The sequence below is a fragment of the Arachis hypogaea genome, chromosome 7, assembly GCF_003086295.3.
Source record: "Arachis hypogaea cultivar Tifrunner chromosome 7, arahy.Tifrunner.gnm2.J5K5, whole genome shotgun sequence".
Classification (NCBI taxonomy): domain Eukaryota; kingdom Viridiplantae; phylum Streptophyta; class Magnoliopsida; order Fabales; family Fabaceae; genus Arachis; species Arachis hypogaea.
In genome coordinates this window covers 3,657,052-3,681,852 of record NC_092042.1, presented here as the reverse complement: position 1 = coordinate 3,681,852, position 24,801 = coordinate 3,657,052, and the positions used below count along the sequence as shown (strand labels likewise).

The 24,801-nt window shown below is 30.7% G+C and overlaps 2 protein-coding genes across 5 annotated transcripts; both read left to right on the top strand.

The window, feature by feature from the left end:
- Nucleotides 1-753: 753 nt before the first annotated feature.
- Nucleotides 754-2,049, top strand: LOC112703983 (uncharacterized). Its single transcript, XM_025755588.1, has one exon. The coding sequence runs from the start codon at nucleotides 754-756 to the stop codon at nucleotides 2,047-2,049; it is 1,296 nt and encodes a 431-aa protein (XP_025611373.1).
- A 14,924-nt stretch (nucleotides 2,050-16,973) lies between these two features.
- Nucleotides 16,974-21,142, top strand: LOC112702050 (probable receptor-like protein kinase At2g42960). Of its 4 annotated transcripts, XR_011863592.1 has the most exons (10): nucleotides 16,974-17,268; nucleotides 17,841-17,874; nucleotides 18,433-19,171; nucleotides 19,284-19,388; nucleotides 19,485-19,604; nucleotides 19,688-19,858; nucleotides 19,948-20,077; nucleotides 20,159-20,368; nucleotides 20,595-20,812; nucleotides 20,920-21,142. XR_011863592.1 is itself a non-coding variant. In XM_025752915.3 (9 exons), the coding sequence occupies exons 3-9, from the start codon at nucleotides 18,504-18,506 to the stop codon at nucleotides 20,727-20,729; spliced, it is 1,539 nt and encodes a 512-aa protein (XP_025608700.1). In that variant the 5' UTR covers nucleotides 16,974-17,268; nucleotides 17,841-17,874; nucleotides 18,433-18,503; the 3' UTR covers nucleotides 20,730-21,142. The 4 variants fall into 4 exon arrangements, 3 of the variants coding, with proteins under 3 accessions (XP_025608700.1, XP_025608701.1, XP_025608702.1); XM_025752915.3 differs by having other exon boundaries at nucleotides 20,595-21,142; XM_025752917.3 differs by lacking the exon at nucleotides 16,974-17,268 and adding an exon at nucleotides 17,378-17,721 and having other exon boundaries at nucleotides 20,595-21,142.
- The last annotated feature ends 3,659 nt before the right edge of the window (nucleotides 21,143-24,801 follow it).

Below are 24,801 nucleotides of genomic sequence, written 5' to 3'. Positions count from 1 at the left end.
CGATTAAACAAGGACAACACAAGAGCCTGAAAGACTACATGATGCGTTTCACCACGGCAGCCATGAAAATCACCGACCTCAAACCAGAAGTACAATTGCATGCGATCAAAAGCGAACTTCGACAAGAAAAATTCCAGGAAGCCATAGCTGTTGCAAAATCGAAAACACTGGAAGAGTTTCGAGAAAAAGCAACTGGTCAAATCGAAATAGAAGAGTTGTGAGAGGCTCAAAAGAATGAGAAGCAACCGCCCCAGAAAGAGGAAGACAAATTCTACAGGTCCCAAAACAGATTCTAAAAAACCTTTCAAATTAACTCCCAAATTTGATTTGTATACCAGGTTTAACACCAGGAGGGACGACATCATTAAAGAGATCTTTCACAACAAATTGATAAAACCTCCGAGCAAAGCAAGGACATACCAAGATTAGAAATATGTTAAGAAAAGAAAACAATGCGCATTCCATCAAAAGTTCGGCCATACTACCGACGAGTGCGTCGTAGCCAGGGACTTATTGGAAAGGCTGGCGAGACAAGGGCTCTTGGATAAGTATGTCACTTCCAAGAACCAACGAGAACCAACAAAGATCGACGACAAGCCGAGCTATAGCTCAGATTGAAAAGAAAAAGGAGCATGGCGCGGTCTAGTAGAGACTCCCCCATCTAAAGGAGTTATCAATTATATTTCAGGCGGTTTTGCAGGAGGAGGAGCAACTAACACAGCCAGGAAGAGAAGCTACCAATCTATGATGACAATGGAACGACCCCACCCTGGAGCGTCAACGCCATCCTTGGTTGCTCACATAAGTTTCGGGGATGGGGATTTCCAATCCCGGTCTCCAAACCTGGACAATCCAGTGGTGATTTTGGTCCAAATGGGAGAGATAACTATCAAAAAAGTCATCCTCGATCCAGGAAGCAGCGCCGACGTCTTATTTTACTCCACATTAAAAAAGATGCAACTAAGCGACAAATCACTGCAACCATCAAACGGAGAATTGGTAGGGTTCTTCGAGGAAAGAGTACCTATATCAGGTTATGTATGGCTAAGAACGACCTTAGGGGAATTTCTGAACGCAAAAACATTAGATATCCAATTTCTTGTAGTTGATTGTATAAGTCCTTACAATGTTATTTTGGGACGTCCATCCCTTAATTCTTTCGGAGCTATTGTCTCCAGGATTCACCTGTGTGTCAAGTTTTCTGTGCAGGATAACATATTAGCAACAGTACAAGCCAACCATAAGGAGGCCAGACAATGTTACAATACGGGATTGAAGGCCAACATAAAAGAAACTATTCCAAGAATTCATTTCGTATACAACTGGAAAAATATTCCAACCCTAGCCGAGATGGATCCAAGAGAAAGCAGCAGTCGCCCCGCCCCAACAGATGACCTGAGAAAGGTACACCTAGGACAAGCTGATCAATTTACTAACATAGGCTCTGCTTTCTCTACAAAAACAAAGAAAAATCTAGTGGACTTACTAAAGACCAACGCTGACCTGTTCGCAGGGACCCCTGCTGACATGTCGAAAATCGATCCGAACTTTATATGTCTCAAATTGGCAGTCAATCCTAATGCCCGACCTATAAAGCAGAAAAAGCAAAATCTGGGCACGGAAAGAAGAAATGCCGCAGCAATAAAAATGCAGAAATTGCTTGATGCAGGATTCATTCGAGAGATTCATTTCTCCTCATGGCTAGCAAATGTCGTAATGGTCCGGAAGAACTCGGGAAAGTGGCGGATGTGCGTAGACTTTACAGATTTGAACAAAGCTTGCCCAAAGGATTCGTACCCACTACCAAACATCGACAGACTAGCGGACGACACATCTGGGTACCATGTGTTGAGTTTCATGGATGCTTACTCTGGTCATAACCAAATACAAACGCACCCATATGACAAAGACAAGATAGCCTTCATAACTGACCAAGGTAATTTCTGCTACAAAGTCATGCCTTTTGGTTTAAAAAATGCAGGTGCCACCTATCAGAGACTGATGGACAAAGTATTCAAACAACAAATCAGACGAAATATAGAGATATAACGTCGATGACATGGTCGTCAAATTTGACTCGGAAAAACAACATGAGGCCGATCTTAAAGAAAATTTTCAGCAACTCCGAAAATACAACATGAGATTAAACCCAGAAAAATGTGCATTTGGGGTACAGAAAGGTAAATTTCTCGGATTCATGCTCACAAACAGTGGCATAGAAGCTAACCCCGACAAATGTCAAGCCGTTATCAACATGCAATCCCCAAGGACAGTCAAGGAAGTACAACGTCTCACAAGTTGTTTAGCTGCCTTGTCTAGATTCTTACCAACTGCAGCCACAAGATCATATCACTTCTTCAACACCATAAAGAAGTCGGACATGTTCGTCTGGAATGAAGAATGTGAAAAAGCCTTTTTCGAGTTCAAACGTATTATAGGATCACCGCCCATACTAAAAAAACTAGAACAAGGTAAACCCCTTCCATTTTCCTTTCATTTTCAACTAACACTATCAGTTCCAAGCTTGTAACAGAAATAGGAAAAGAGCAACACCCAGTATATTTTGTGAGTAAAGTCTTGCAAAATGCCGAAACAAGATATCCCATGATAGAAAAACTGGCATTCGGCTTAGTCATCACTGCTTGGTGGATGCGACACTATTTCCAAACACATCCAATCATAGTTCGAACAGGTCATCCCTTGTGACAAATATTGTCAAGACCAGACTTAGCAGGTAGATTAACAAAATGGGCAATAGAACTCTCTGAATTCGATATTACATATCAGTCACAAGGATCACTCAAGGCCCAAGCCCTGGCCGACTTTATCTCAGAATTTACAATCAAAGAAGAAGCACCCAAAACATGGGAACTTTACGTAGACGGGGAATCAAAAGAAAATGGGTATGGTGCAGGAATCCTACTGAAAGACGACACTGGAGTCCAGGCCGAACAGTCAATCAAATTCCTCTTCGAAGCAACAAACAATCAGGCCAAATATGAAGCGCTTTTGGCAGGACTAAGGTTAGCAAAAGAAATAGAAATTACTAGCCTAAAGGTACAATGTGACACCCTACTTGTAGTACAACAAGTAAACGGCCATTTTCAAGTACGAGATCCACTTCTAGAAAAGTATTTATGTTCGGTCAAAATAATGATAAAGTCTTTTCAAAACTTTGAAATACTGCACATACCTATAGAAAAAAATTGTAGGGCCGACATCTTATCCAAATTAGCCACACACAAAATAACAGATCAAACAGAAACATTGAATCACATTACATTAACAGAACTAAGTTTAGATATCAAACCTGTTCTAAGCATGCCATAGGAAGAAGATTGGCGAAGCCCATTCATTCGCTATCTAAAATTTGGGGAGATACCACAAGACGAAAAACTGAGGTCATTCAGATACAAGGCAAACCACTATACTATAATCGGAGCGGACCTGTACAGGTGGGGTATTTCCAGACCTCTACTAAAATGCCTGAGCCGAGCAGAAGCCGAAGCTACCTTGGACGACGTACACGGCGGGGTCTGCAGACATCATACCGGAAGCAGGAGTCTGGCTACAAAAATACTTCGAGCAAGATACTATTGGCCAACACTGAGAAACGATTGCAGAAACAAAGTACAAAGATGCGATGCATGTCAAAAATGTGCATCCCTAATACACAACCTAGCCGAGCTATTACACACTTCAGACATCAGCTGGCCATTTCATAAATGGGGGATGGACATACTGGGACCATTTCCAGTTTCAACAGGATAGGTAAAGTTCCTTTTGGTAGCTACTGATTATTTCACAAAAAGGATAGAAGCACAGCCTCTTGCGAAAATAACAGCAGAAAAGGTACAAAATTTCATTTGGAAATCAATTATATGTAGATTCGGTTTACCTAGAGAAATTATATCTGATAATGGCAGACAATTCACAGATAAGAAAATTGTTTCATATATAACCGACCAACATATCAAATATCATTTTTTCTCCGTTGAATACCCACAAACCAACGGGCTCGCGGAGGCGGCTAACAAGGTGATTTTGTACGCCTTAAAAAAGAAATTAACAGATGCTAAAGGATGCTGGGCCGAGCTTATACCAAAGGTACTATGAAGTTATAATACAACACCTCAGACCACAACAAATGAAAGCCCGTTCCGGCTGGTCTATGGGACAGACTGTATGATACCTGTTGATCAGCCAAGGGTTGACTCGAATCGAGTACTTCGACGAACAAGATACCTCAGAAGCCAGATCGGCCGAACTTGACCTAATAAATAAAGAACGAAGCCTAGCCGAGCTAAGACAAAAAGCAATGCAGGCAGCAATGCAAAAGCAATATAACAAGAAAGTACGAACAAGAGCCTTTAAAGGGGGGACTTGGTACTAAGGCAAATGGAAGAAGTTCGGAAACCACCAGGACACGGAAAGCTAGCTGCTAATTGGGAACGCCCTTTCCGCGTCTCTAGAGTCATCGGAAAAGGAGCATACTCCCTTCAAACACTAGAAGGAACAGCTCTTTCCAACACTTGGAACATTTCATCTTTAAAAATGTATTACAGTTGAAACTCTATGGTATATGTGAACTGGCCAGGTATTCTTTTTCTTGATCACGAGGTTTTATCCCTAAGGAGGGTTTTACTCGGACAGGTTTTAACGAGGCTGACCATTTCACGCTCCCCTAAAAGAAATTCAAAACTATATACAAATGAATATATCAATCTTTATGCAATCACTCATACTTTATTCTTGCCAAATAAATAGCATTGAGCCAACAAGGCAACACTTCCATATCACCAACGTCAAAACCGACTTTATATGTCAGATCAAATAAAAACAAATGATTCCAAAGTGGGTCCAAAAAAAGTGAGGATTTTAACATCCAACTATCTAAACAAATATGTCGAACATCATTAAACTAACCAGCACATCAAAAGCTGGAAGCAAAACATTCATTACAGTTCAAACCGACACCATAGGTCGGATAAAACAAAGTTTTAAGTACTCCGAATAAATTCGGAAAAAGCCAAATAAAGTTTCAAAATAATTACAAATAGAACAAATAAACTAGGAAGGGGGAGTAACATTCTCAGCATGCTCCTCATCGGCCTCAATTTCTGCAAGTTCATCATTGATCACCACTTTGGTCACATCAAGCTTCTCCACAACAAAGTTAAGAAAAAACAATTGAACCTGACTGACAGCATAGTCGAACCCTGCGGAAAATATTTCGAGCACTTCCTCCTCTAGCTCATGGATCTGAGAGGTCATTTCTTCTTTATTCTTATCATTTTCTTTATTTTCAGCCTGCAAGAGACGAATCTGGTCCTGTAACCTCAAAATTTCTTCTTCTCCACTCTTTACTTTTCCGGTCAAATCAACGATGACCTCGTCCCTCTCCTTTAAAGACTGCTCCAGCCCAACCACCTTATCTACAACGATTCATTGCTCTGAAGCCAACAACTCAGTAGCACGCCCGACACATAATAAATGGGAAGCAACAACCTAAAAGAAAAAACAAAAAGCAGCATCAGCGCATCACAATTCAAACACAGTAAAAACAGGTACTGTTCGTAAAAAGATTATCTAGACAAACTTTTCCGTCACCTCAACACCAGTACGTCAGGTCAAACCTATATCCCCAGGATATTGGGAAACACGGTCAGAGAGCTCGGAGATAGGGTATTGGTCACTCCAGACGGAATGAGGATTAGCCCTATCAATGTAACCGTGAAGCTTCCTTTGTCTCTCAAAAACAGACTTGTCAGTAAAATCCCCTTCAGAAAGAACTTCAAGCCACTTCTCAGAGTCAAGTTTTCTCCTTTTTGGAGAAAGAGGGAGCTGGGCAGAAGAATAAGCCACATCCCCACCCCCTTCCCTCGCCATACCTGATACGCTACCAGTCTTATCACCTTTCTTTTTCAAAAACGATTGAAAGCGGAAAGTACTCAAATTCGGAACCCTTTCACCTGTAACATGCAAATTTCAAATAAAAAATCGTTCACGCAAAACACAGGCAAATAAACAAATACACAATACCTATATATGTTTCCAACCCTTCTCTATCATTTCCTTCATCATACTTAAGCAATTCTGGGATAGACAAACATTCACCCTCCGCGAAACACTTAATTAAAAAATTCAGAAATCTATTTTCTTCCTCACTCCTCTCAATAGAGTCCAAAATCTGCATTGGCTCTGGACACCAATACAAGGGAAACCTTTCAACAAGTTCATCATCCAAGTAAGACGGATATTCAGTCTCACGAGAATGAACTTTCACAAACATGGCTTTAAAATTTTTAAAAGATGATTTGTAAAAAAGGAAAATAGAGCGGCCCGGATAACTACTCAGAAAAATCCACAACCCTTTTCGAACTCCTTTTGACTGAAACAGAGAAAAGAAAACGTTCAATGAAGACGAAAAACTCAGGAAATTCATCAAACATTGAAAAGCCTTAAAAAATGCCCAAAAATTTGGATGTGATTGGGATGAAGCACAGTTGAGTTAGGTCAAAACATTACACTCGAAATCAGTAAAATGGAACCTTAGGAAAAACTCGGAAAAACACGGAGTATACATGTAAAAATAACTCCAGTCACCCCTCTTTTCACAAACCCTCTCATCACTATTGTAAGGCACTAATTCGACACCTATGCCAGACCCCTCTTTCGACAATTTCAAATACCTAACTTCACGAAGAGACTCCTCATCACAGTAAAAAGAAGCGCGGGTTTTAACGTCTACATGTACCCACTGGTAGATATTCTCACTTTTCACCTCTACTACCTTTTTCTTTTCTTTTTCTCCTTCTTTCCCTCTCTCTCTAACCATTGTGAAAACGAAACAACAAAAAAGAAAAATAGGAAGACTAACCTTTCGCAGTCATGTTTCATTCACTTAAGCAAAGACCCCTGAGATAAAAACTTCGTGTAGTTTTTTAAGGAAAAAACTGTAATAAAGGAGCATAATAACCCACTCACTAAGAGGGTAACTCAAAAAACATAACTATTCACATACCAAGGAGATTCCCAAAGCCCAAACCCAAGTGAAAAGATAATCCACACATTTATTGCAAATAACGGTTTTCGAATAAAATTTATTACATGGATTTACGTGGAAGATAAGTAAAACGCCCAAACTTGAGAGAACTATCGCACGTTGAGCTTGGAAGTTGGGGTGTTATTAACAAAAACCGAGGTATAACCACATTCTAAAGCTCAACTTGCTAAAACATGAAAATCGCAAGTTAAGCTTGGAGACTATGTAATGTAACCTCAAACATTGGATAAGCCGAGTTATACCTCGGTCTGCTTACCCCGAACTAAAATGATAAAGTCTCTCAACGTATCCAAATCTTTTTCAAAGATCTCGCCCGCATGTGTTTACGTCTGTCACTAAAATTTTGGCACTCATCAACGAACAAATCAACCTGGAGCACACTATAAATCGAATTGATGGACAATCATAGGACTCATTCAGCAACAACGCACTACTATACAAACGACTTGTATTCTGAACACTTTTTCTCTTTATATAATTTTTTATTGATTTGAGCGTCGAAGTCCTTTTTGCAAATAACACGCTCGGATCCGAGTTCACAAAGATACATCGAGTTCGATTCGAACTATAAAGCTAATAAAGGTCAATACAAAGCTGACACCAAACTCGGAAGAAGTACCCTTGCAAGAACAGGTTTAATTTCATGATACATAAAATAAAATAGAGACCCACCTAATATATAAAAGAATAATGTTTGTGGTTTCAAACTTTTCAATACCTAGCAAGAATCTAACATTTTGGAGGGTTTTTGGAGAAAGTAACTAATAACTAAAATAAGATAGTGTATATTGAATAGTATTAGTTTTATTGAAATAGTTGAATAACAAAGACTTGCACATATATACAATCGCGTAATTAATTAATTAATTGACAAATATAAACCATGCATCTCTTCAACTTTTTCAAAGCTATTAATATTTTTTTCGTATGAAAAGAGTAAGTATATATGCTTTTAATTAGACCGTGGGTTTGAACTGTTTTTGCTTGGAAGTATCAAATTGCTAGCTAGCTAGCTATAATGTTCTGTTTTCATCACTTTTTCTTTTTTTTTTATAAAAAAAAAATAAATTTCAGCACTAATAATTTTATTAATATAAGGACATATTTATATATATATATATATATATATATATATATATATATATTACCTACTAAATTAGTCTTTATATTAAAAAAATCACATTTTTAGTAAGCACAAATAAATTTTTTATAATTAATTGGATCAACTATATTATATTTTTAGCCGTTTACTAAATGCAAAAAAGGAAGAAGAAAGCCATATAGCTATTATTCCATTCTCATTATTTTTTCCATACATGATAAACCACAAACGTGGAGGGTATATGTTCCCTTCAAATTAATAAAGCTCTTCTGGCACACACCAAACTTTACTATATACAACAGTTTATATTAGAATTAAAAAAAAACCCACTTTTCATTGAGTTTGAATTTATTGATGCTATGTTCTTGGCATGCAACTGGGGCAGCCTGTTTCTTTAAAATGGAACATATAAAATTGATTGCTTAATAATTAATTGGACCTTCATAGATGCATATCTAATTGAACTAACTGATTGATTGATATATTTGCATGAGAAAAATATGGTCATGCATTAATTTGTCTACACTCTCTAGAACTTTGTAGCATATTCTTTCCTAGTATGTAATTAAGTAAAATATTTGAAAGGAAGAAATAGAAAATCAACTCAAAATTATTTTATTTCATATTATTTAATTAATACTAAAATAATTGAGTAATATTAAATATAATAAATATATAATCATAGATGTTATATTATATATATAAAATTATGTATAATAAGTTAAATAAATTAATTTAGATTATTGTCTCTTTAGCATTATGTTAATTAAGTATAGTATTTTCCATGAGAAAGATTATTAGTTTTGAATTTTTGCATTGATATATGTTGTTAAAGTTTTAATTTTTTTAAAGGACACTCTAATGAAAGACATTGATTCTCTTTCTCTAATTAATTAAATAATTATTCATTTAGACAAAATTAAGTATTTAATTAAGCACAAAAAACTATGATAGAATTTTAGTGGGGTTATAGCTGATAAATTTTTCCTATATAAGGAATATAAAGAATTATATGTGGTAACCAACGACCTATAACTTAAATGGTATATAGTCTTTCTATTTTCACCTAAAAATTTTAGATTCGAATCTCACTCCTAACTTTAAAGAAAAAAATCGTATGCTGATAACTTAGCACTACTCAGCTATGAATTTACTAAATAATTAAAATTTCTTAAAAGGTATACATGTTTTCCAAAATTTTATTTCTAAATCATACACTTTAAAAAATATTTTTTTTATTTATTTTTTAAAAAAGAGAAAACAATATTCCTCATGAAGAAAGCAACATTATTGTGTCTGATTTGGACAACTCTCCTTCAAACAATTATGTTTTTTGTCTGATTGCTAAGCACAACATGTGCTTATGAAATCAGTCAATTCAACTTCAAACTATAATAATTGGTCCAATTTGAGATTATTTGTAGTTCCAAAATCCAAATCATAAGAGTCTATTTTTGGTGAAATAGGGTTGGAAGAAACATTTATGGATATGATGGCTTAATTGCCACAAACTTTAGCATCATACACATATTCTGACACCTTTATTTTTGACCATCTTTTTTCAGTTTATTAGGGTAAATGGTGACACATGCCTAACAATAATTTCATTTGATGATATGTTAATGTTACATAGTTAGAGTTATTTGTCAAAATTATTATCAGAACTTGTCAAAATCCAAAGAATAGTTAGAAACAGGGATCATTGCTAAAAAATCACATTTTCATACTTTATTTCTTTCCTTTCCAATGAGGAAATTAGTAAAATAAATAATAATATATTTTAATTATTCTTGAATTAAGTAATAGAGAATTGCATGAAATTACAAATTCAATAAGATTGCTAATGACATGTTATTAAAATTAACTAGTTGTAGTGTTTTTTTTTTAACTTTATTAGAAAAGTGGCCAACCTAATTAGTAGGTTATTCTTTTAAATTTAAACTATTATTGTATAAAATATAACAAATAGAGTATTAAAATTTATTTAATTAACAAGGAGTATATTATTTCTTACTTAATAATAAATGTATAAGAAAGAGCTGTTCTTTTTTTTTTTTTGGTAATGAGAAAGAGCTGTTCAATGATAATTAAATTCTCAACTTTCTCACTTTAATATTTTTTTGTTTTAAAAATCTTTTTCCGTAAAGAAATTATTTGTTTTTTGGGGGGTTTGATGAACAATAAATGGGCCTAACAGCCCACAATATCTGAAGTTGGGCCAAAACTAATATAGTTACCCACTACAAAGAAAAAGTAATGGCTAGTCCAAAAAAAAAGTAATGCAAAAACTCATTGATAATGAAAATTTGATCTATAATATAAATCTTTAACTTATGGATGGGGTTGAGAAATATTATAGGAAATTAAAAAAAAATATTATTGCCATTAGTCATTAATGAAAAAAAATTTATTGACAAAAACCAATGCTTTCAAACTTTCAATATTATTTTCAGAAAAATACCAATGATTTTAAGTATTATTTTACTTTTATTACATCAGATTACATTTTCTTATAAATTTTCTAATCATCCCAACCAATTCTTCAGTATTATTTGCTAGTAAATCCAACTTGCATTATTATTAACAGTATTTTAACAATATAAAATAACCGCTAAGATCCTTTTTTTTTATTAACATTGATGAAAAAACACATGTAGAGCATATTAGCATAACTCTCTTTAAATACAAAATAAAAAATCATTGGGATTTGGGAGCTACTAATAGGTATGGTGACCTAAAGTCTATGTATTAAGATGAGGGACCTATTTGTAGGTACCATTTAGATTTACACACACCAATCACCATTATATACCGTACCAATAGTATACAAAAATAGAATCAACATTAATGTACTAATGTGACATGCTTGTAATTATCCATTTTTATTTTTATTTTATCTTCATATAGTGGTGCATGTGGAATTTTGGAAACTACCAAAAGGGAAGGAATAATATAGAGTTTGTTTTTTTAATTATTATTAGAGTTTAATTTTGATACACTGACAGTGTAAAGTATTTTATATAGTCGTATAATTACATATATTTTTTTAGATGATCATTTATGTAATCAATGTAAAAGATAATTATTTTTGCTGATATACATTACGTAATTAAATATATGTATAAAACTATTTTACAACTACTTTATATTAACATTGCATTAAAATTACATTTTTATTATTAAATATATATTGGGGACTCAATAGAAACATTTAGTTTTTATCTTAGAAGACATGATGTGCATTTATTTTTTAAAATTTAGAAATTGATAATAATGGTACTAGATTAACTAATAGTACAGAAGCTAAAATACAAGTTATGCTTGGTACCACAAAAAGTTACATCAGAAGTAGGGTTAGGGTTGTGGTTCTCTGCCACAACTTAGAATAATTATGTTCATCCATAAGCAACTAGAGAGGGAGAAAAGTTGCTTAATCACGTGATGTGCACATGATGCATGTGAAGGGCAGCATCTTATATATTATAGAATAAAGTAATCAAACTATAACCTTCATTATTTTCCCTCTAGTTTTTGTGTCAAAAATGTCATGAATAATTTGAACATATTTCATGTAAATTTCATGAAACTCAAACCACTAGCAAAGATGTGTAGTGTATTATATTATGTTAGAAAATATATGGTTAATTCCCCAAAAAAAAATTCTTTAATATTAAGTTTAATTACTCTATTAATCCTTGTACTTTTATCAAATTTTTAATTAAGTCTTTATATTTTTTTTAATTGGATCTTTACACTATTTTTAATTTTATAATTAGGTTATTTTTAATGTAAAAAATATTAGAGTAACTGAATATTTTTTTACAAATTAAAAGTATTCATAATTAAAAACCTAACTAAATCATTGACCGTATGTATTTTAGAAGAAATATTTTGTTTATTTTAACGTTTTTTATATGAAAATAATCTAATTATAAAATTAAAAACAGTACCTAATTGAAAAGAAAAAATATAAGAATTTAATTTAAAATTTAATAAAACTATAGAGACTAACATAATAATTAAACCTAATATTAATTAGAAATAATCAATGAAATCTTTATGAAATTGTATAGAGTAATTAAAATGTTAGAATTCTTTTGTGTTGCTTTTTTGTTTGCCACATACTTTTACACAGCTAAATTAAAAATATTATATAGAGTCTCTTTGAAGTGAAGTCTTAATCACTTTATTCAAAGTTTGAGCTATATAGGATCTCACAAATGTGGATTTAAAAAAAAAAACACCATAGAAATTAAAATTTTAGACTATGATGTCTAAAATGCCTACATTCTTGTAATAATGGACAATTAAGAAATAATAATAAACTCCAATAGTAAATAATAATTATAAAAGAGAAGAAAAAAGTTGCAATGGTTTTGTCTAGGGCATACTTCAATGAAAATAAAATAAAATAAAAGAAGATAAAAAGTGTACATAATATGCTTCAAATCAAAGTCTCTTTTTTATTTTTTTCCTTCATTGGTGGCTTTTTCTGGGCCCTAAAATTATAATAATTGATACTATGAAAAGGCTAAAGGCACAATTGTTAATAGAAGCCTAATCCTTTGGGGTGCATGGAGATTAGGTTTATTCAAAATGTAATGACGATATTACCCCTCAGAACCGTTGGAATTAAAATTAAAATACTGGGTATATAGTCAAACACAAGACATCACATTATCCATAGGAAGAGTGGATATATAGTAATCTAGCAATATATTTTTGTTTCCTCTCTTTTCTTTTTTTTTTATAAAATTCATATAGGCCTGAGTTAGTAAATTTTTTTAGAGTATATTATGCGTTAACGTTTGTAATTTTAAAAATTAGAGTGTTCTAGAAATATCTAAAGAAATATTTTTTAAATAAAAAAATCTAATATAATTTTATATTATAATAAATTTTTATGATTTTTTATTAATTAATTATTAATGTCAAATTTTATTCACGAATAAAACTCTCTCAATTTATGTCTATTATGATTATTTTAAATTTTTAAAATTTATTTTATTAAATATAATTTTTATTGTTTGTATTTATTAAAAATAATTTGTAGTTTAATTTATCGGGTTAATGTTCAAATTCGTCCCTGAAAGATTATGCGATCTTCATTTTCGTCCCCGAATGATTTTTTTAATCAAATTAGTCCCTGAAAAATAAACTGTTAGTTAAATTAGTCACTCCGTCAATTGAATGATGACGTGTTACGTTAAGTGCCACGTGGCATGATGACGTGACACGCCACGTGGCAGGTCAGTATGTCACTTGACATATAAATTTTTTTTCTATTAGTCAAAATAGTCCTTGAAAGTTCAGACGTAAGTCATTTTCATCCCTCAAATTTTAAAAATTAGTCAAACTAGTCCTTATATAATTTTTTTATTTTTTCTTCATAAAATTATCTCTCTCTTTTAATTCTTCTCAAAATCTCTCTTATTCTTTTCTATTCTAAAACCTTTTTTGTTACATTACTACATTTTGCTAGAATATATATATACTCAAAATTGAAATGTATGTATTTATTAACCTAAACAAAGTTATATGCTCAAAATCAAAATTTATGTATGTTAACCTAAACAAAGTTATATCACTATTTTTTTCTACTATATCTTTTTTTTTTTCATTACGGTATTACTTATATATAGGAGGTAATAGTAGTGATACTAGAGTCAAAATTTAAGAAGATCCACAAATTTTGCTTCAATTCCAAACTTTACAAAATATTGAAAATTTGTTGGTTAATTATTATTATTATAAATGAATTGCTTCTTAAGCGTAATACGTGCAAATATCACAATAATTTTTTTTGTGTTTCATATGTTTGAGATAAATTATATAATTTTTCTTTTAATTTCACAAATCAATGAGATAAAATGAAATAGGAAACATTATACCTATGCATAACATAAGCTATTCCGCACTAGTACATTATATAAATAGATATGCTTCGTATTAAAATAAAATTCCTTTTGTTTTAAATGAAATATTTAAAAAATTATATTAGAATATTAAGATTCAAAAAATAATTCCATAAACCAGTTTTTCAATTATTGAGTTTTACTATATAAATTAAATAATAATAAAAATTATAATTTTAAAAAATTTAAAAGATTTAAAATAATTACTATATTATTTAGTAAAATTTAAAATATTAAATTTTTAAATATATAATCAACAATAATTTGATAAACTCATTTAAATAAAAAATTCACATAAAAAGTTATAATTTGAAAATGTAAAATTTTAAAATACAAATAACAAAATAATTTTATAAAAATTTAATTATTTTTATTATTTTATGTAAAGAGAATTTTGTTTATTAAGGTTTAAAAAATAATATTAAAATTTGTAGTATAAAAAATATTATAAATTTAATATTATAAAAAAATTATATAACGACTAGTTTCACTAATTTTTAAAATTTGAAGGATGAAAATGACTTACGTCTGGACTTTTAAAGACTATTTTGACTAATAAAAAACTTTTTTATATGTCAAGTGACAGTGGCATGCCACGTGTCGCAGACCTGTCACGTGGTGTGCCACGTGGAGTATCACGTCATCATGCCACGTGGCACTTAACGTGACACGTTATCATCCAATTGACGGAAGGACTAATTTGACTAACAGTTTATCTTTCAGGGACTAATTTGATTAAAAAAATCATTTAGGACGAAAATGAAGATCGCGTGATCTTTCAGAGACGAATTTGAACATTAACCTTTAATTTATCAAACAAAGATATTACAGATTTAAAAAGTTATCTTTTAAAAATTATTTTGATGAACTACTTATAAAAGATAAAAAAGTTTCAACTTTCCCCCTTTATAAAGATTAATTATATTTTCCCATTTACTTTGATTATTATTTGTCCTTTTTTTTTCTCATTTAGTGGGTTGATAATATTATTTTGGTTTTCTTCCCAATAATTATAGTTTTTCTCTGCAATTGTTGGGTATATCTAATTTTTTCCCTCAAGAAAATATGGTAAAAAAGTTACCGTAGGATTCAACAAATCAAACACTACTGAATATTTTGTAAAAACATAAAAAAATGTTGAAAAATTAATATGTTTTAATTAATATACCTTTTAAACTTCATGTAAAGCTTGTATATATCTCTCTTTTACATGGTTGTATCAAACTTACATTCTAAGTTAAAGTTTTCAAAAATTTTCTATATAGTAGTATTCTATAAATAATTATTAAGAAGATCTTTTACCGAAATTAGGATTCTCTTTTCCAAACAAAAATTTAGGATATGAATTTGTAATCAATTCATAGTTCTTATCCTAAAATATCATTTAATTTTAGATATCGATTCACAACAAATAATCTTACATTTATTTATATTATATATACACGCACATGTATTAATGCTACCTTATTATGATGATATTATCTATTTAATTAATTCCAAATATACTACAATGGATCATCATCATATAATAATACAGTTTGCAATTACAAAATAAAACTAATAAAATTACATTCTAACCAAACAAAATTGTCAATTTAATTTCTCTCTAATCACTCACCTTAATAATAATAATAATAATAATAATAATAATAATAATAATAATAATAATAATAATAATAATAATAAGAGGCAAAATATATTTTTTGTCTTTGAAATTTGATAAAAGTTTTAAAAAAACCCTTAAGTTTTATTTTGTTTTAATTTTGTCCCAAAATTTTTCGATTTGCATTAAATATACCCTGACGGCTAATTTTTCAAAAAAATTTAAGACCAATTCAACAATAATTTTATAAGAACAACTTTTAACACAAGCACATCAAGTATAATTTTCATGCATTATTGTTATATTGATCTTAATTTTTTTGAAAATTTAGCCGTCGAGTGTATATTTGATGCAAATAAAAAACTTTTAGAACAAAATTGAAACAAAATAAAACTTAGGAGTATTTTTAAAATTTTGTGCCAAACTTTAAGGACAAAAAATATACTTTACCCTAATAATAATAATAATAATAATAATAATAATAATAATAATAATAATAATGTTATATTTATACAATTATTGTAAGTAATTTATATTGAATAATTTTTTTAATCAACGATTTATTAAAATATTGTAATCCTAATTTAAAAGAACAATGTTACATGATCAGTAAATATTATCATTTTTTGCCAATAATAATTTATTCCCGTATTTATAAAAATTTTATATACAAAAAGCATATAGTTTGCACCTGTATTTATTAGAATTTTACATACATGAATCAATACAATTTACACTCATATTTTTCAGAATTTGTACACAAAAATTAATAAAATTTATTTGTTAAAAATAATTTAATTTTTGTGACTTTGTACTAGTCAAATGATGATAAAAAATACTAAAAATTACTGATCTCTAAGAATTTCTCAATTTAAAAGTATTTGTAAATTTAAAAATGTGGAAAAAATAAAATTTACACTATAATTACTCTAAAACAATTTTTAGAAACATTTGAATCCAACATATTAATCTTAAGAAAATTGACACTAATAACAAGTAAAAGGAATACGTATATTCTTTTAATTAAATTAGATACCCAATTTCCCATGATTTATGTTTAGAATTTCACAAAATAGAAAGTAGAAATATACATTTTCCAATTTGAATAAATGCAATTTGTCTTTTCATTTTTAACACCAAATGTTCCAAATTAGGTGCTCCACATAGCCTGCTATAAAGCTGCAGTGCTACCATCATACAGAATTAGAATTTGAATTTCACAAAAAAAAAAAACACAAAAAATGAAAAAATATTTTCCCTTTAGAATATGGTGTCTCAGTCCTGCATAAAATAAAAAAAAAACTCCAATTTTTTTTCTTTTAATGTAAAACAAAACGCCCCAACTGAAATTTTGGCATGTATAAAATTGAAAAAAAAGAAGAAGAAAAAATTGACATAAAAAAAAATAGTAAGCAGTTTAGCACTTACCAGTTAGCAAAGGATGATAGCATGATGTAATGTTTCTAAGATTTTGGTGTATTTAAGATTTTTATACACACTTCGCTTAGTACTAAGTAGACAACACATGAATTGAAGCTCTAGATTTGATGAGAGACTTTGCATTCTCCTTTCTTTGATTCAGGTTGACCTCTCTCTCTCTCTCTTTACTTTTGATGTTGTGTTGTTGCTCATATTCATCATTCATTACAATATTTTGTTTTTCTTAGACCAAAACCATAGACACCGCTCCTGTTCATTTTTTTCTTTTATTTTTCATATATTCTTGCTTTTCCTTTACTACTCTCTCTCTCTCTCTCTCTTTTCTGTGGTTTCCTCCACTGCAAACCAAGCTTCCTTTCCAGCTAGTTAAGGTCCTATAAGCCCTTCCTTGCACCTCAACCACAACAACAACACCCCACCAACCATTTTGCCACCTTTTTCCTTTTTTCTTCTCTATAATCTTCCAATTCTAACCCTCCTTCCAAATCTTCACCCTCAAAATTAGATTTTTGTCTGGCATTCCTCTCCAATTTGTGTTTTTTAAATTAACTTCTCTTACCCTTTGAGTTCTTTTGGTTTTCTATTAGGACCACTTGTATGTACCACTGCATCTTCTTTTTGCAGCATCTGGAATTTGTTGTAGTAGGGTTTATTATTGTGCTTCTCTCTCTGTGGATCATTGAAGCTAAGCCTCTTTGTTTTTGCTTGTTTCAGTGGGGTTCTCAAGGTAGGAAGACATAGGAGGCTGGTAAATGCTTTTGTTCTTCTGAGCCACCTTTGTTTTAATATACATAAATTTAATGGATAATTCACATTCTTCTTTATCTTTTGTTTACTTGGATCATAAGTGATGTTTTGCTAGTTCTTTTTTCTTTTCAATTGGAATTTGTTTATGGGAATGATGATCAATATAGGTGCTTTTACTTTTCCATTAAATTGTGAATTTTACAGTGTGTGCCTTTTTATTGTTCAATGCTTTGAGTGTTGTTTTAGGTTTTGGCCTAAATGAATCCCATACACTTTTCCTTCAATGAATTGGATTGTTTTTGCTGTGTGCCTTGGTAATCCTGATAATCTAAGATCTTGAGAGTTATCTTATTGAAAATTTGGAGTCTAGCATTATCTTTATATCATGATAAAGCTTCAGTGAGTGATTAGTTGACATGTTGATTTTGGGATTTTTTTGTGTGAGATTGTTGCAATTGCAAGAGCTGATATGTTGGCTGCAAATTAGAATGTTCAGATTTTTCATTTGTGTTTAGAAGCATTGTGTAAAGGGAATACTTAACTAGGTTCTTACATTCAGGTGGGAATGCCTTAAATCTACCAGCTGGAGGAGCTTGGAGGGAGAAATTGATCAATTTGTAGCTACCAACTATGTCATCCAATAGTTCTTTGAATGTCGAATTGTCGAAGAAGACATCTTTTTTCGGTTTGAAACGATGGGTTTTGATTGGGATCGGAGTCAGTGCCTTTATAGTGCTGATTCTTGGTGTATTGTCTGTATGGGTGATGTTTCGGAGAAAGTCTAGGAGATCTGTTGACAAGTACTCTCAATCCAAGATACCGAATGTGTCGAAAGATATCAGGGTTGACAAGGTTGGGGTGCAGAGTTCTTATGTGGAGCCGGAAAATGTGTCTGTTTCAGTTCATGACAAGGCAAATGATAAGAGTTCAGAGAAGATAACAGTTCATTTGGCCATGAGTAAATCCAGTGATCATGATAATATTAGTCAGTGCAGTTCAAGCTATCACCACGAGAGAGGATTTAGTTCGATGTCTGGGGAAGAAGGAAGTTCCGGGAATGGTAAGAAGCAATCTATGTTGTCATATGGAGGAGGGATGGTGACTGCCTCTCCTTTAGTTGGGTTGCCGGAATTTTCTCATCTCGGGTGGGGCCACTGGTTTACACTCAGAGATCTTCAACTAGCAACGAATCGTTTCTCGCAAGAGAATGTTATCGGTGAGGGTGGCTATGGGGTTGTTTATAGGGGCAGATTGATCAATGGAAGCGAGGTGGCAGTAAAGAAGCTTCTTAACAATTTGTAAGGATACTTCTAGTTTATAGTGTAGTTGATTTGCTTCCTTCCAACCTGTCTTGATTCTTTCGATCTAGTTATCAAAGCTTGGTGGTTGTTCTTTTGTGACTGAAAATAGGGGACAAGCAGAGAAAGAATTCAGGGTTGAAGTCGAGGCGATAGGCCATGTTAGACATAAACATCTCGTGCGCCTGCTTGGATATTGCGTAGAGGGTGTTAACAGGTACTTATTTTTAGCAAAGCAATTCATTTTAAGTACATAGCAATAGCATTTTAGCTTAATTGTGTTTCTTTCTCTGTTGTGACAATCGATATTCAGGCTGCTAGTGTATGAATATGTGAATAATGGTAACTTAGAGCAATGGCTGCATGGCTCCATGGAACAGGGGACACTAACTTGGGAGGCACGCATCAAAGTTGTGCTCGGCACAGCCAAAGCGTAAGTTTAACACATACCTACTTTTATCTTAAATTTAGAATACTACAGTTGAGTTTTAACATGAGACAATTGATTCTTGGCAGGCTTGCTTACTTACATGAAGCAATTGAACCAAAAGTTGTTCACCGGGATATAAAGTCTAGCAATATATTGATTGATGACGAGTTCAACGCAAAGGTTTCTGATTTCGGTCTGGCCAAATTATTGGATTCAGGAGAAAGTCACATAACAACTAGAGTTATGGGAACATTTGGGTATGCAGTACATTTCGACACGCCTTTCCTCTTCTGTTATTTAAAGGATTTGAACACTTTTGAACACTTACTCCTATTGTGTATTCCAGATATGTGGCACCAGAATATGCTAATAGTGGCCTCTTAAATGAGAAGAGCGACATTTACAGCTTCGGTGTCCTCCTGCTGGAAGCAGTTACCGGAAGGGACCCTGTAGATTATGCTCGGCCGCCTAATGAGGTGTCTAATCCATTTCTGTATTCTTTCAAGTTATTGTTACTCTTCATGTAGCTGATGGACTTAAATCTATTGTCCTGACAGGTTAATCTGGTTGAATGGCTCAAGATGATGGTGGGAACAAGGAGGGCCGAGGAAGTAGTTGACTCGAGACTTGAGGTTAAACCAACAACACGCGCTTTGAAGCGTGCCCTTCTTGTTGCGCTGAGGTGTGTCGATCCTGATGCGGATAAAAGGCCTAAAATGAGTCAAGTTGTAAGGATGCTTGAAGCCGATGAATATCCATTTCGAGAGGTTTGCATTCTATAACTTGTCTTCTAAGTTAAGTTTTGTTTTAGGATTCCTTGCTCTTGAATCTTTTACAACATTTTCTCAAAATCTTTATCCTATATGCATTCTTACCAAAGTTTATCTATTAAGTTGATCATAGATCCTTAGTCTTCTTGACTCGATGCTTGTCGAAAGACTCGAAAACACTAGACTTAAACTACACAACTGATTGATATAATCATCCTTCCAGGATCGAAGGAATAGAAAGAGCCGCACTGCCAGCATGGAAATCGAGTCTGTTAGCTGCGGTCCATCCATTGGCGAAAAGGCAGGGAATTCCGAAGGCATTGTGCCGGCGAGAATGGAGGGACAGGGACAGGATTGAGAACCACACGACAAGGTACAATTCCGGTTGTACTCGCTCCGGTAACAAGAAACATTCCATATATATGTCCAAGCTCATGCCCTGTAAGAAAATTTTGCCTGCATCTAAGAAGAGAATCTGATCATATATTCCATTCTGATAATGAAGCATTTTTTTCTTTTCACTTTTTCATTCAATGTGGCCATTGAAGACTAGTATGATACACATAACACACCAACCATGTCTGAGAAGAGGAGGGTAGAATGAGAATCAGTGATGCCAATGATAGTGTCAATGTTGTACAGAGATGTCTTCTGAGTTCTAAGCCTATCTTTCATTTACATGATTGTTAATTTTTTGGACTCTTTGAACTCTCCATGAGAGTGGAGAAAGTTAGAAACTAATATTTATTTGGCTTCATTTTCTTCCCACAATTATATATGTTTGCTTATTAAAGTATTTAGTTAAGTTATAGGAAAATGTTACCTTAATATCCATATTATTTTGTTAAGTATCTGATTAACACTTAATTTCAAATGTTCAAATAATATTGATAATAATGCCATTCAAATTCCAAGTTGCCACAATGATTTAACAGGAAATGGGTATTGTAAGGTGTAGACAAAAATCTCTTTTTTCTGACAAAAAAAATTCCCATTTCAAGATGCCAATATGGTTGGCTTAGCTAGTTATGCTCATTTTTTTATTCCTTTCCAAATAATAATTATTCCATTCCATTAATATCAATGGTAACTTGAATACTACATTTGTTAAATTCCCTTATTAGTAGATCTGTATGTAAGTCTTGTGTAACAGAAAATAAATTGTGACAATTTTGTTAGTCCTATTAACTATTAAGATAGAATTAGAATTTAGTAGGGAAACCTCTTAGCACTAAAGTTCTTATATTTGTTATTTATTTCAAAAAATATAATCTTCTTTTTTAATTGATCAAAAAAAAAAAACATGTGTATAGTATTACTAGGTAGTGTCTTGAACTTGAAGTAGCATTTATTGGGCATGCAGTCAAACAAAATGAATTCAAAGGCTTCCACCAAAATAATTTCAATAATGTTTTTTTTTTCTTTTTCTGACAAAAGCAGTGTTGTATGTATGAATGTATGTATGTACACACATGATTATATTCATTCAGAGGGTGCAGTACTTGGTTGCATCAATGCCAATCTTTTCTCTGCTGCCACTTTACAAATTCCATTGCATTGGGAATGGAGCAACTTGTCCAAACCTTCTTGTTTGAATCCAACACTATTGCATATTATTTGCATATTGAATTATGCTCCTCTTCTTTTTTTTTCTCTTAAAAAAAATAGGTGGATTTAACTTCTAAAAATAAATTTTCAATTGAAATTAACATCAACTTGAAGAATATTGAATAGGAATACAATCTATGTGATTTGAAAAAGATTACAATTTAATATAAATTAGTATAATTTTAATTAGTTTTTAATTTAAATTGAATTGGATGAGCAATTTTATTTGAACCAGTTTGAATTTGAATATTTCTAAATCATATTATGCCATTATGGTATTATACATGTTATATTATGACTACTTTTAGTCAATTGAATTATTTTCCTTTTTCTCTATATATAAAGATGGTTTCTATTCACACAAAAATATCTCTATATGAAGGTAATAATTAAGATATATATGATATTAAATCATTTAATTAAATGTATTAAAATATTTAATATTTTTTAATTATCATCTTTAAAAAATACATTTTTATGTGAGTAGTTACCCAATATAAATTACTGATGTATATTATATGCTATGGCTATCTTTTTGTGAATGAGTCACCGGCTGTTAATTGTTAACAAATTATTAATAATTAGTGGTTTATTTGTTCAGCTGTTTTTTTATTATTTTTTAAAATTAATTTTATGTTTTTATTTATAAGTTATAAATTTGATATCAATTATTAAAAAATTAAATTTAAAATAAATAAGGTACGGTAAAAAATCATTACATTGTTATTATATATAACAAAATAAAAATAAAAATTTATAACATTATTTACAAATAAGTTATTTGTAAATATTATTAAATTTATTTATTTTTTCAATCCTTTTGGAGCAGACTTAAAAAAATTTATATTGAAAATACTTTATTTTTAAATATTATTTTAATGGATCAAAAACATTTATTTTATTCTTTTAATTTTATGTTTAACATCTTAAATTATCTTTAATAATTTTTAATTTTTATTTTCATTATAATATTATATCTTGTCACCATATTACTTATTATTGTCTCACCCTTTTTATTATATTGTGTTGTTTTTTTCTTCTTTCTAGTTTTTTCCTTTTCCTAATTGCTACCATGTAACATTATCGCAATCCTCAATTATGTTCATTACTTCGATCCCAAATCACCTATTATGTATTTATGTTAATTTTTATGAGTCGTTGAAAATTTTTTAAAACATTACTTTCTTAAGAGAAAAGAAATTAAAATTAAAATTGAATTGAATTTAAATTTAAATTTAAATTTTAAAAATTCAAATAAATATTTTTATATCTCTATTACATATATGCTTATGGAACATTCTAACTACCCCGTCCTGATGGGATATTTTTAAGGAAGTTATTTAGATAAAAACGTTTAAAATATTTTTTTTAAAGATATTTTTAAGTAATTAAAATTTAATACATATAATTGATTAAACTATGTTATTTTTATCAAAATTAGATCAGATAAATTGATTTGGTAAAAAAATCGATAAACTATACCTTGAATCGGTCTAAATTAATATTTTTTATAAAAAATAATTATAATATTTCTATTATAAAAAATGACTGAAATATTCTTTTATATATATATATATATATATATATATATATATATATATATATTTTAAGAATCCTAAATTTTAACTTTTTTTTTCTTTGTGTCGTTATAGGGTTAGAATTTAGGATTTTTAAAATTAAAAAAATTATATAATAAAGTTATTGTAGTCATTTTCTATATAAAAAAAAAGAATATTAATTTAAATGGATTTAAGGTTTGGTTTACTATTTTTTGATCAAATCAATTTGTATGATCTAATTTTGACAAAAATAATATAGTTTAATCAATTATATGTATTAAATTTTAGTTAATAACAAACATCTTTAAAAAAAAAGACATTTTAAGTATCTTTATGAAATATCTTCCTAAAAAGTTATATTGTCTTTTTAATAAATAACGGATGAGAATGTAATTTTTTGGTAATCAATTTTGATTTTCAAATTTAATTGCATGAATGCATGTTCTAGTTCTCAACTTTTTACATCCATATTTCCTAAGGTATTAGAAAAATAAAAGCTCCAAACATTTCAATGGTTCGTTGAATTGACGAATATATAATAACAAAAGATAAAATGGTTATTATAAGATACTTAAATACAATTTTTATAGGGTACTCCAATATAATATGCATGAATGAACATAGTTGTTTAAAATTCAATATTCCATATTACAACTCATTCATTATTCTTGTTCTTTGCCTTTGGTTTTGTAGTTCAATACATCTTTCATTATCGTTTTATTATTTGGAATTTAAAAAAAATAAAATAATAATAATATTATTCATAGAACATTGGAGAAGGGTATGTATTCATTCTTTTAATGAGGGTTAATGGATTTTTTAAAAATAAATTTTGTTACCATTTATCCAAATATTTTGTTTCATGAAATTAATTATTTGAGAATAAATTAGTCCGAAAAAAATTAAAAACCAAAATCATGGTATTGCCTTTATATAATTGTAATGTTTTAGGTATAACCCATGCTAATTAATGATGTCACTAATACTGTGTAACTGAGATTATTATAGGCCATATATAATTGCCATTATTTTAGTCATTGCTTTGGGATTGCAAGACAAAAATTAAACAAAAAAAGAAGTCCATTTGTATAAGCAACATAAAAGTATACAAAATTACAAACCATGAAAAATAATATAATATTTCTTTTTCAACACTATTAATCATTATTATTCATGTGTTTTTCCTCATTAAACACATGGCTTTCTAAGTTGATGCTAGATGGATGCTATACTTCTAAGTTTCTAATTTATACTAAGTCCAAT

What these genes read in the sequence shown, in the direction of transcription:
- LOC112703983 (XM_025755588.1), top strand. Translation starts at nt 754, where the DNA reads ATGGAACGACCCCACCCTGGAGCGTCAACGCCATCCTTGGTTGCTCAC.
- LOC112702050 (XM_025752915.3), top strand. Translation starts at nt 18,504, where the DNA reads ATGTCATCCAATAGTTCTTTGAATGTCGAATTGTCGAAGAAGACATCT. An exon ending in AAGAAGCTTCTTAACAATTT is followed by an intron (nt 19,172 to 19,283) that starts GTAAGGATACTT and finishes GACTGAAAATAG; the next exon opens with GGGACAAGCAGAGAAAGAAT. An exon ending in GTGCTCGGCACAGCCAAAGC is followed by an intron (nt 19,605 to 19,687) that starts GTAAGTTTAACA and finishes GATTCTTGGCAG; the next exon opens with GCTTGCTTACTTACATGAAG.